General features: G+C 35.5%; 1 protein-coding gene across 3 annotated transcripts; it reads left to right on the top strand.

Moving 5' to 3' along the window:
* The first annotated feature begins 8 nt into the window (after nt 1-8).
* PIG-T (phosphatidylinositol glycan anchor biosynthesis class T) lies at nt 9-12,793 on the top strand. Of its 3 annotated transcripts, none has more exons than XM_022064417.2 (11): nt 9-341; nt 614-791; nt 1,007-1,241; nt 1,326-1,412; nt 3,366-3,548; nt 4,022-4,223; nt 4,661-4,813; nt 5,682-5,928; nt 6,932-7,093; nt 7,661-7,759; nt 12,684-12,793. In XM_022064417.2, the coding sequence occupies exons 1-10, from the start codon at nt 158-160 to the stop codon at nt 7,755-7,757; spliced, it is 1,728 nt and encodes a 575-aa protein (XP_021920109.1). In that variant the 5' UTR covers nt 9-157; the 3' UTR covers nt 7,758-7,759; nt 12,684-12,793. The 3 variants fall into 3 exon arrangements, with proteins under 3 accessions (XP_021920109.1, XP_021920106.1, XP_021920108.1); XM_022064414.2 differs by having other exon boundaries at nt 11,405-12,793; XM_022064416.2 differs by having other exon boundaries at nt 11,039-12,793.
* The last annotated feature ends 426 nt before the right edge of the window (nt 12,794-13,219 follow it).

The raw sequence follows: 13,219 nt of genomic DNA, 5'->3' as shown, positions 1-13,219 counted from the left end.
GCCCAACCTTCAGACTCGTCAGGAACTTATCACTTATCTCATGTATTTTGTGGTAATCTATTGAAGTAGATGGTTCGCATGTTTCGAATGGTTCTTATCAAAATGCAACACTTGTGAAAATTTCAGAAGTGAGAAAAAACAAGTAAATCTTGCGAACATGAGGGGTGCATTATATGCATCTGTTTTTATCTCGTTTATACATTTGTTTTTTTCCGTTACATGTGTACCTCAGAATGATTATTTTGATGAAGAATTGTTGTTAAAACCCTTGCCCAGTGGTCATGTGTTTGCGTATTTTCAGTTTACAACAATATGGGATCTTGAATCTGAAGCCACTTTCTGTAAGTTAAAATAATTGCACATTGTAAATTGAGGTTATGTCTGTCATTCATTATATTGTAAATGCAGCAGCATGTGGCTTCCCCTTTGGGTGTGTTGAGGGTGTACAGCAAGAAATAAAAACAATAAGCATACGGGTTGGTGTGTATGTGAATATTATATAAATTATATTCTGCCTCCATCAACAGGCTGATGAGGCCCCTCATGGAATGACCTAACATTTAACTTGTAACTTTCTTATCACAATGACTTGATGAACAATTTTATTCCTCAGATCAACATTATCATCTCTTCCCACGGGCTCTTGGAGAAATTGTAGGTTGGTACAATGTTCAAGAACTTCACATCAGTCTCACTGCAGGGCTTTGGAGGTATGAACACTGGGGCTATCCTGTGCATGATGCAGCACCTGGAGCAGAAATGTGGGCCTGGTTTAAAGAAGACACCAAAAAGTAAGAAATTTCAGTTGTTTGTGTCCAAAAAGAACACAGATTTTGTGTCAGTTGAATAGTCCCCTTTCTGCAATTATTTTAGAATTGTTGGTTTATAGATAAACATACTTTATTGTGAATTTTGTCACAATAATTCTGTTCTTCCTCCTGTAGATTCTGAAAATGTATACATTTGATACAGAATAATGTTCATCCTATCAGTTTGTCTCTTTCAGCGTTGATACAACGTGGAGAGAACTGGCAGGTGCTCTGTCAGGATTGCTTTGTGCTTCCTTGAATTCCATTGATGCATCAAACAGTTTGAATCCTGAGTTCACTTTCCAGCTACCTGGACGTGTATCCAGTAGAGCTGTAAATTCATCATACTTGCGTTATGCAACTCTTCCAAGAGAAATTGTCTGTACTGAAAATTTGACACCATGGAAGAAGCTTCTTCCTTGTGATGCTAAGGTGATCAAATAAAATGAGCTTTTGTATGTGAAATAAACAAGAAAGAAAACACTGACTGAATCTGCATGAAATTTTCTGTTTCAGAAAGGCCTGTCAACATTGCTGAATGCTGGTCATATTTACAACACCAATTACCATTCTCTGGGTATTCATTTACGACCAGTGTGCAGGGTAAGTTTAAATTGGAAATTACTACAGATTGTTACTAGTCTTCAAGGCTGGCTATTCTCAAATTTGTATAATTATTTTGTCTGTTGTTTATTTGTTACTGTGTTTATGGAAAACCAGTAAATCAGATTTTCAAAGAACCCTTCTTTTCCTGCCATGATTTGCATTTTATGTGGATCAATGAACAGAAAGTCTCCAGTGTCTTCTGCCTTTTCCACAATCTTACGTTTTCTGTTTCTTACCAGCTCTATCCTCTTCTTGATGTATTTCTGGCACCTGGCAGAATAATCTTCTTCTGGGTTATTACATGGCCCTTTTTTTAGACTTTAATTCTAATGCCCTTCTCAGTATCATTGTTGTGTCTTATCTTATTTAACCATTGTAGTTGTTTATCTTCTAATTTTACAGAGGCATTTTTTCTGTAATCCAAACATAATTTTTCAAACAAAAGTGGGTCCTTTAACTGTATTTGTAATTTTACACAATTACTTATCAACATTATCACCTCTGCAGTCCACACTTTTTCCACCATTCAGGTAGGAGTCTGCCACAATAAAACTGTCTTGCTGATGGAACCACAGCTGCACTGTTGTCTTCATTATCTGACAAGAAATAGCATCCTCTCATATGTTCTATTATGTTAACTGCACAAAGCATTCTTTGTTATCACAATTAAAACTTTAAAGAAATGTAAGAAAATTATGTTTCATGACCAAATTCCATGCTTCTAAGGCATCACTACTTACTATATAATATGTAAATAACCAGTCCATTGACCGTAGTAATATCAAGTTCACATCTCAACGCTGTCAGACTGAGTTTGCAGGATTTCCAATCCTGTATGTTACTAGAAAGAATTTAAATGTGTCTGCAGAATTCCTATGCTATCAGAAAATTCTAAGTTAATAATACATAATAAATACCAGCATCTATCTGAATGCACTATTTAGGATATGAGCTGAAGTTTCATACAGTTATGAAAAGAATTTAATAATTAATTCCTTTCACTTAATATTTTAGGATGATTAAATTAATACCATGCTATGTGGGACCTTTGTCACCATATTTTGGTGCATCCTCAGGTTATGGATGGAGTAGAAGAGCTCCAGATATGGACAGTAGTTGCAAATATGTTGAATAAGCAGTCATGGGCACCTGATAAGGTGTGGACCTCCATCTTGTTGGTTGGGTGGGAGGGCTGACAACTCATCACTGTACAAAACAAATATGTTACCAGTATTTCATAGGACCTCATTGTAAGCTTTTGTGAACCCTGTAATGAACTTTTGGGCTTCATAAAAGGCAGGGGATTTCTTGACTAGTTGAGTGATAATCATGGTTTGAAGGAGGACTGGTTTGTAGAATTAATTAGTTATGATAAATTAAAGGGGTAAAGTTTAATATATTAATTTGGCTTTTGGTGATAAGTTGTTTGCAGGTATTCCAGTGTTTCAGCAGACATTGCAGTTAAGATATTCATCCTGAGGATGGCAACTGCAATGTTTGCTGAAATGTTGGAATACCTTCAATACTCAGTGCAGCTTATCCCCAAAAACAAAAGTCATACATTAAACTTCCACCACAAGGATTTAAAGACATGTTAATGTAGGGGTAAGACAGGATTATAAGATTTTGGTTGGATAATGTAATAGAAAAACTGCAGTTGGAAGGTTAGGACATGGATGGAAATATCTTAAAATTTTGATATTTTGGGAATGTGTTAAACATTGATGAACTCTGGGTTCCATTTCATGAATTGATCAAGGAATTTTCAGTACCAGGGTATTTGTAGGTTCTGTAGTTAGTGATAATTGTTAAACTGTTGTAGGTAAGCATATGAATTTTGTGGTAGATCAGGAATTACCTACAGATTATATACAATATTCTAAATGGAAGTAATTTTTCCATTGTTATTGTAGAATATAGTTGTTGATAGCAGTGTGCTTTTTGTTTCAGGACTCTAACTGTTCTCAGATATCAGTTGAGTTACGGCAGACACTGTCCCTGGTATATGATATGGTGATACTGGGAATAGGAAATCAGGATTTTTCCATAAAGAAACTTTTTGGAATTGGTTTGAGTGGTGCTTGCCCTCTTGCTACGATGAGCAATATTTACATTGACACTACTTTGAATGAGGTATGTTATACTTACTGGTAACACTTTTATATGTCTTCAGTTATTTCTTTGTTGATATCTTGAAAGCCACAACCTCAGAAATACTTCTCCATGTCTCATAATTATATCCTAGTCTGTATATTGCTATGATACAGTGTGATCGTTTTGGGTATGAATAAAATAGTTTTTTTTAATAACAACTGTGAATTTGACTGTATGCTTGACATGCTTTATTTACAAAGATGAGAGAGTGTCGTTAGGCTAATTTGGAATCAGCATTCATCCATCCCTCCCCTGCAATCATGGCATAGTTTAGTCTATATTATGTTGCCATCAGGTTGTCAATGTCCACAGATTATTAGCATACAGTGTTCTTCACAGCCTAAACACCCTTAAAGTACACCAGTTCACACACATGCAAACCAAAACCAACATCAAAGATTTAAAATTTAAGCCACATAATTGTCTGTATTACATTACAATATCTGTTGCAGACAGGAGCTTCTTTTAAGCTGAGTCCACCTCCACCTGCAGTAATTGCCAGTAGTCGTGGTGGCTATGAAAGCAAGTTTGCTGTTTATGATGTAAAAGCACTGGGCATTGATGGCATGTTCAATATTGCAGCATTTTACAGTTCCCCAAGAGTTCATGGAGTTAATCTTCCACCAGTATTGTATGCTAACAGATACATTATTGGTAAGTCATTTCAACATGAATATATAAAAATTCCAAGCATGATGGAAAATCTCATCTGAAAATTCAACTTTCTTCAGCATTTGTGCATATTATATGATTTCATATACTTGTAGATGGTAGGGTTGATGCACACACACCTACATATGCTGTTCACATAATCCTTGCAAATACTTGGAATATGAAGCTCTATGTTTTACAATTTTTTTATGTCTTTTCTTGTACAGAAGCTTTCTATGTTAACAGAACATTTTAATCAAATTGTGCCATAAATTTCAGATAAAAAATGTGAAAGTGTTACATCTGTGAAACAGTATTTTACCTAGAGATAATCTTTGTCAGAGACAGAACAATTCATTTGCTTAACAGGAATGCAATTTGTGGATTGAATTAATTGTTGTTCATTACACACAACAAACTACTGGAATTTCTGTTATTAGGCTATGGCCAAGAATATGGAGGAATTGTTACTAAAGTATACAATGGACTTTGGAAACCACTGGATGTTGTATATTTGGAAAATATTCCATGGTTTATACCTCTGTACCTTCATACCCTCAAGATTGTAGCAAATGGAAAGGAAATCAAACCATGTAAGTTTTAAACATTTCAAACAGTTTATATTGATCCTGGGAGAATGGCTTTCCAAAGTTCTTTATTGGCATTTTGTAAAACCGCTGTCTTGATAAAACAATTAAAAATGAACACATGACTAGTTTGTGTAACAGTCATGTGTAACATACCAGAGTTGTTTCACTACTACTACCAGTGCCAGCCTTAGGGTAAAAAAAATATGGTGCCATAGGTGAACAAGTCATACTTTCACTTGTCATGTGACAGTTTTGCAACATAAACAGTTTGTATGTTAAGTGATCACTAAATGACACACCATTATTAAGTAAGGAAAGAGTTGAATGTGTTGCAATCTTTTTATCTAGCTTTTGAATTTTGTCCACATTTTTTTTTGGTGGAACACACACAGCATTGCCAGTATTTACTGTGTTGTATGTCAGGTTGGATTAGTTGGCTGGTAGAAGGGGTTGGTTTTTCCCATAGGATGATCTGTGGTTCAGGCACCCTCCCCTGCATGTAATAGGTCCATGACAAAGGCAAATCTTAAATTTAATGAGATAATTTTGAATCACAAGAAGTGAGAAGAATAAAACTTTAGAATTTAAAGTTCCATATGGTGAAATAATTTTTTAATCCATTTGCTTGTGAGAAGTGCGTACAGAATTTTAGTTGGAAAACCTAAGGAAAGAGAGCACTTGTCAGATCTAAGCATAGACAGGATAATATTAAAATGTATCTTTGAGATAGGATGTGAGTGCGTACTGAATTCATGCGATTCAGGACAGGGTCCATTGTTGGGCTTTATGAAAATGATGATGAACCTTTGGTTCCATAAAAAATTGATCAAGAATGACTATACTAGTTATGACTGTATCTTTCTGTGTTCAGTGTTGAAGAGGTACATACCTGGAAAAGCACGGACTCGACCATACTATCTTGAGGTTGCTTTGAGACTTCCAGCTAGATCCACAACTGAGATTTATATTGAGTTTGATTATGTTTTCCTGAAGTGGCAAGAGTATCCTCCAGATGCTAATCATGGCTTCTACATTGGTGCAGCTATAATCACAGCCCTCCTGCCAGTTGGGAGAAACTACACAGGATTGCCACAAGATGGCAGCACTATATCATCGAGGTATGGTTTTATTAATTCAGACAAAAATTTTCAAGAGGCCAAAATATTTTAAAATATTCTGAAAAGCCACTGTAATAAAATAGTAGTGATTGTTTGAAACAGATGATTCCAAAATTTTAACATATCTTCTATTCAGTTAAATGTAAATTTAAGCCTGTGGGCTGAGGATGGCCAAATAAAGATCATCACAAGACTTATAAAGATTAAAAAATAAATATTTCTGCTTAAATGCACACTTCATCAATGTCTGCAATTAAGTTTGCATATGTGGGTGTGTGTATCCAAGCCCACTTCAGTACTGAAAGTGGTTAACATGTTAGATGATGATGCTGTGTTTCAAAATGGCCTACAATTCTCTGTAAGATTTTTCTTTGTAACCATTGTTTATTGAAATATATGTAACAGCATATTTAGGCCATCAGATGAAATGGGTACATTGTTAAATTTTGGCAATAAATGTTTGACTATGAATTTTTAGACTATAGTGCATATAGTCGATTATTAGTGTCTGATCCTAGTTCTTTTGAGGCTGAAATTGTTGAAAATTTGGAAGGCATGATTTGCCAGGTATCAATAAAATTTTGTCAAAATTGTTGGTCCAACCTGGAGGCAAAACTTTACATTCTGAAGGAAAGAGTACAATGGTACCTCAAACAGCAATATGATACCCCAAATAGGGTTCCACATTCTGGTGCCAACCAGCTTCCTGCCCAGCATGTACTGGGGCTCTCCCCACAGGTAAAATGGCTGACTTGTGTATAAACCTGGCCACTTTCATCTTATCTGGTGCCAAAGTTAATATATTGGACTTTACTCCTGTGCTCCCATATACCTTGTGCCCAGGTGTAGTTTATCTTTATGTTGAAGAGTAGAATGTAGCTTCATGAAATCAGTTATTAAAATATATCAGTAAAATTGATACTTTGTTGGGGACAGTCATATTTGCTCTATAGAGGTTGAGTCCTTCATTTCAATATATATAAATATTTTTTTTTTCTTACAGTTTTAATGCATCTAGAGATGGCTACTTGGTACAGATCAGGACTGAAACACTGATTATTACTATGCCTACACCAGACTTCAGCATGCCGTACAATGTCATTTGCTTAGCCTGTACTGTGGTTGCTCTGGCATTTGGGCCGCTTCACAACATGACCACTAAAAGGTATTGAAATAAACTTAAACATTCATGTAAATAGGTTCTTATTTATGTGAGCATTACCCTTCATACTCAGTGTTTAGCATGAGGTAAAACCAGGTATGTACATTTTTGTTTACTCTTTCACTGTTATGGACATGAGTTCTAATGTGAGGAAAAGTGTGTTGTGCATTACAAACAATTGTTACGCCAAATATGGAGATTTATGTATCTTCAATTTTTTATTTTGAGAAATAGCAATTTATACACATTTTTAGTTTAAAACCTGAAGGAAAGAGACTGCTTAGAATACCTTAGCAGGGATAGGACTGCATCATAAATAAACAGGTTGTCTTCAGGTGGGATGTGCTGAATCACCTGTGAAAACTGCATTAAGCACCTATTAAATAAAACTTAATGTTGGCAGAGCAATTTGTTTCCCAGTATGTGATCTGAATAAAAATGTATAAGCCTTTAAAACTGTACTTTGTTTGTGGAGACAGTACAAAGAAGTACTTTGTCTACTTGTAATTCTGTTAGATACATATGCAAAGAGACTAGTGGTACATGCTTAAAACAGTTTCTTCTTTACAGGTTACGACTGAAAGATGAAGGAGGACAGAATCACCTTATTAGTTTGTTAAAATCTGCATTTAAAAGATCATCTGAAAAGAAAGAAAAACGAAGTTGAAGGTATGTAAGATTTTAAATCTTCACACAGACACACTTATGTACACCAGTGAATTTTAGTCACTTCTCATACTGACCCTGATGATGGAAACTGAGCTAGTCATCGAATCATTGGTGTTTAACTGAACATTGACACAGCTCATGGCCCAAGAGAATTTTATAATATTCATACACTGTGTGTGTGTGTCACTCCTAGTAATGCCTCATCATTATTTGTGCACTATGTGACTAGAGGGTGTAGTCAAATTATGTGGTCACTCCTCTCACTTCAGTCGTTTTGTCATGTCGCTGAACTTGGAGCATGATCCTTGGTTTGTTGTTCAGTGTTCACCTGCTGTTGCATTACTAGCGCCTCTGGTTTATGACATTTTGATGGTGGTGCTTCATGCCTAGCTTCTCTATTGAAATTATTCACATGTAGCCATATTTCTCTATCTTTTAACTGGTTTGATTACTCTATTATATGCTGTGCTGTGTATGCTGATTTGTCTGGCTGATACAGACAGATGGCTGGTGTATTCCTTATACCTAGGCTCAGTGGACCAGCCCATTCGTCCCATGTACAATTTTCCTCAATCACATACTCCCAAAGACTTTTAATCCTGACTTTAACACGTGTGAAGTGTTTTTAACAAGTATGAGGAGTGTCTTTATATTGAACTTTCTCAGTAATCTGCATACCTATATGATATGTACTGGAATAGTAAAATGTCTGCCCCAGTCAGTTGTTTATTCTTTTATGTTGTCTTATTTTTATGACATATAGCTACGTTGAAGTCTGCTCCACTGTACCTGTTCTCTCTTAATGCCTCCTTTAAATGTCAGATTTCAGCATTGAGATTTTTGTCACATATAGTTTTGGCCAAGTTTATAAGGCTAGTCAAAACTGCATGTTTTTATGAAGGGTAATGGATTGACTGCATAAAGGTAGAGATCCATATGGGTAGGTAGGGTATCAATACATTCAGTAATTGTAGCATGCCGTTTTCTTCCATTTCCATAGTGAACTTGATATTCATGTTTAGCTGTTATTTATAAGCATTCCAGTGTGTTATTTGATACTGCATAGTAATTAATATCTTCAATACACTTGATTGCTCTTTTTTTTAAATTCATGATTCTTACTCAAGCAGACAAGAGAAAAATAGTTTATTTTACATCAATAAGAGTACAACCACAAAGTAGCTCAGTTTATGTAAAGTAACCACATATCAGAAATAACCAATGATCTGACCAAAAAGTACCTAAAGAAAATAAGATAGGAAAGTAATAAAAGGAATACAATATTACCTCTGATAGAAAAATGGAAATTTTTCAGTCTGAACCCTGTAGCCTCAACTTTACAAGCACTAATAAAATTACACAAAGAAAATAAACCCATTTGACCCATAATTAACCAGTGCATTTCACCAGCCTATAAAATTAGTAAATACTTTACTGAAGCACTACAACAAGCTTTAAATCTGCCTAATACATTCAATAGAAAGAACTCATTAAACCTCACCCACTAAATTGAGAACTTACACATAGACTGCAATAGAACAATGTATAATGAATCATACAGAGAAAACCTATGGCTACAGATATCGTTATCCACAACAGTCCCCATCACCCCACAGAACAAGACTATCAAAGCAAATATAATGAAACATCATGATTAGAAATCATTATCCTGATCATATTTTTTATAATGTAATACCACTTTCTAATTTTAATTTTAACCTTGGTACATTTTAATTGTTTTGACCTGTGGTTGGCTTGATGGTATAATTATACTGAACATGTCAGCCAAAATGAAGGAACATAATTTAAAAAAATTAGAGCACTCAAGTGTGTTGAAAGTCCATTCCATAAAGTAATTTGCCATGATTGGCATATGTGCTGACCCCATTGTAATGCCATCCTTCTGGTCATAGAATTACCCATTAAATAAAAAAATATGTGGACATTAACATTTGTCTAAATAGATCTAATATTCCACCTTTAAATTGTTGTTCTAACAACTATAAGGTCTCCTTGAGTGGAGAAATATGACATCTAATAACATCAATGGAGAAGAAGGGTTCAGACTAAGCCAGGTATGGAGCCCCGCCATCAGAATGTTACAAACCAGCGACATAGACAGTACAGGTAAACCTCAATTTACGCCGGGGATGCGTTCCTGGACGAACTGGCATAAATTGGAACTCTTTCCATAATGTAAATCAATGGGAAGTCAATGACATGCGTTCCCGGCACCCAAACATTGACAACTTAAGTTCCTCAAAAATTGACTTCACCTTATCTGTGATAGCAATTTCAGTCAAGGGAATGTTTTTTCGATTCATGTCATCCACCCATAGCAACAGTAATTTCTCCATTATTTCTAAAAGTTTACTTCTGCTATAACTCACTTGCATTGCACTTCCTCTCATAGCCTGTTGCATTGACTGTTTTATTTTATATGAATATTTTATTATGGTAGTCACAGTGGAAGGAGGCAACTTCATACTTCAGCACACATTACGACGGGTATCACCACCTTCCATTCTACGAATTACGTCCATCTTATCTTCTAACGCAATAGACCTACGCAAATTTTTAGCAACACATTCACTTCTCTTACCAGACATGGTGGCTCTTCTACAATTTATAAATATAAATCAGTTGCTACTGCAGAATAGTGGTCGAACAACAACATAAACACAGTTTTCAGCACATTCAATGTGTCAACAAGAAGCGAAGTGAGCGCATTTTTCCTTACTCCCTTATCAGGCTGAATGCAAATGAATCAGTGTGAAGAGTGACCAGTGCTCACTTGACTGTTGCGCAATGTTGGCGGATTTTTGGGAGATTATCTCGCAGCTACTTAGTAATGAGTGCAGAGGTGACTGTATTTATAATTTTTATTCAAAGTTGGCGATGTAAGAATTACGATTTAGTATAAGAATCAGAACGAGAAACATTGTAAAACATTATAAATAATAGTAAAATATATTTCTTTCACTTTTTGACTTGCTGGTTTCAAAAGCGGCATTATTTTGAATTGGCGCAAATCGAGGTTTACCTGTACTAGTAGTGTTAGACAGGGTAGGTTCCAAATGGCTGGGAGGAGCAGCAGCAGCAGGCGAAGGCTGGATGACTAACAGGATCATGTGAGTTGCGCAATATGACACCATTCCTAAAGTGAGAGGGGTGACCATATAGTTTGACTACACCCTCATCATATAGTGCACCAATAATGAGGCACAGCTAGGACTGACTGATATATATCAGTGAATTGTGATTTATTTCTCACACTAGCCCTGATGATGGAGATGGAGCTGATTGTCATAGCGAGTCTATTAGGGGCTGCCGAATCAGAGGGGTGTCACTTGCATCAATGTGGTGTACTCTGTTTATCCACACGTAGTCATCACCTTTCATTGTGAATGTTATTAAATTCTGTGATAGTGATGTCACATCCATTTGTTAACCTGACACCCAAAATTGCTTGTTGCTAGCAAAGGTGATCACTTCCAACATGCCTGTAAACCAGTGGTTATCAACCTGCAGCCTGCTGATTTGTATGTGTAAACTTTAGTAATGTTGTATTACTCCGTATAATGAAAATGCAATTATTCCAAAATTAAATCAATTTATGTGAATAATTAATTTACTTCTGTACAGTGGAAGCATAACAGTTGGATCCACACAGCCTCATCCAAAGCAGCACAACTGTTAACAATGTTCACATCAGGATATAAATATAGGAATGAAACATCATGTCTTTGAAGAACATAAATTACAGAGCATGAAAGACAAAGTATTCAGGAAAACACTTAAGTCTAAGAAGGATGAAGTAACTTAGTAATTAAGAATATTACATATGAAGATACTGTGACTTTAGCAGGTCACCTATTTCTATGAAATAGTGATATCCAGGAGGCCATGATGGGTTGGGTATGTGGTTATGACCTAGGAGGACATTACTGTGGATCTTCTGATGTGAAGTAAATGGAACCAACTTCATTTATGTGTTTTGGTATCAGCAGTGTAGAATCTTTGTATTCTGTAACCGTAGTGTTCATTACAGAATTAATCTTGATAAGTGAACTTCATTAACCTTCTGGAGGAAAAGCTCATTTGAACAAGACTGGAAAGGTGTAATCTGTACTGGAATACACAAAATATCCAGCTGTGTTATTTCACTTTTGCATTCTGAATGCACCTTGCTGAAATGAAAAAAATATATATATACCATATTTTACTTATACCAGACATAGTGTTGCTATATCATCCACATAAGCATAGCAATATATTTCAGAAGATGTAAAAATACAAGCATATCCTTTTAATATATATTATTTATCCATGAACTCATATACTTCTCATTTTCAGTAGTCACAAAAGAAATGGGAGTGAACTGCAATCCAGTTTCCATACTTTCCACCAGTGGTCCCCTACCTTTTTGTGCCTACGGGCACATTTGAGAGTTTATGAGATCGTGGCGGGCACCAACCAATTAACAAAGCCAAATTTTCTTTTCTCTGGACAAATAAGATATGGACACCAAATAATACACAAAACAACACGATGTTTAATGATACAAGAAACCACACAATCAAAAATACGTACTTTTAAAAGTACAATTATTATTACTCAAGTGGGAAGTTAGTGTGATGTTTGGCACTGCATTTCATCGGCCATTTTTTCAAATTTGGGAGTGTAGGATGATGTTGCTGCTCGCAAACAATCGTCAAGATGGGCGTCAGTAAGTCGAGATCTGCGCTTCGATTTTATAATGTTCGTGGTTGAACGGCCTTCATTATTCAGTATAACCTCTTTCCCTATCAATGCGGGCGCCCGCGGGCACCGCGTTGGGGACCACTGCTTTCCACAGTGAACACTATTATTATCACTGAAACTAATCAACACACATTTTGAAGTTGTTCTCTTTCTGCTCTAGCAATTCGTGTATTTAAAACTGGTAGCTGATACATCATCATACTTTCAAGCAGAGGGCCTTGACTTTGTTTCTGTACATGTTACAAAATAATAAATTCAGTGTATAGCCTACAGTGTGTTGAAATTTCTTTTAAACCTGACATTTTTAAAGAGAAAGTAGTCATAACAAACATATTTTATTTTGCTTAAATTTAATTTCTAATTTTACAGATCATGTGTTCTTAATATTGCCTTTAAGCAGCATAAATTTATAATATAATACAAGTTAACAATGTGGTAGCATACTGGACTCACATGCTGATTAAATTGATATTAAATCCTGCTGTGGCCAATTTGTTTATTTCTTTGCAACCTGCATGTTTTACATTGCTCAAATAATTATTGCACCAAAGTTATGTGTTTTTTGAAGATCTATTACCATACATCATTAAATTACCCTGTATTAAGTTATGCTAGTGCTGCTCCACCTTAAAAGTTTGTTGATTGGAAAATACAAGTATAGAATATGCTGCAATGTTACAACATCTGTATTAATTA

This window comes from Zootermopsis nevadensis, unplaced genomic scaffold (genome assembly GCF_977971745.1).
Source record: "Zootermopsis nevadensis isolate Lab colony 2312 unplaced genomic scaffold, Znev_1.0 Znev_ptg000012l, whole genome shotgun sequence".
Lineage (NCBI taxonomy): Eukaryota > Metazoa > Arthropoda > Insecta > Blattodea > Termopsidae > Zootermopsis > Zootermopsis nevadensis.
The sequence above is the reverse complement of the archived record's forward strand: the minus strand, read 5'-3'. Positions and strand labels throughout refer to the sequence as shown.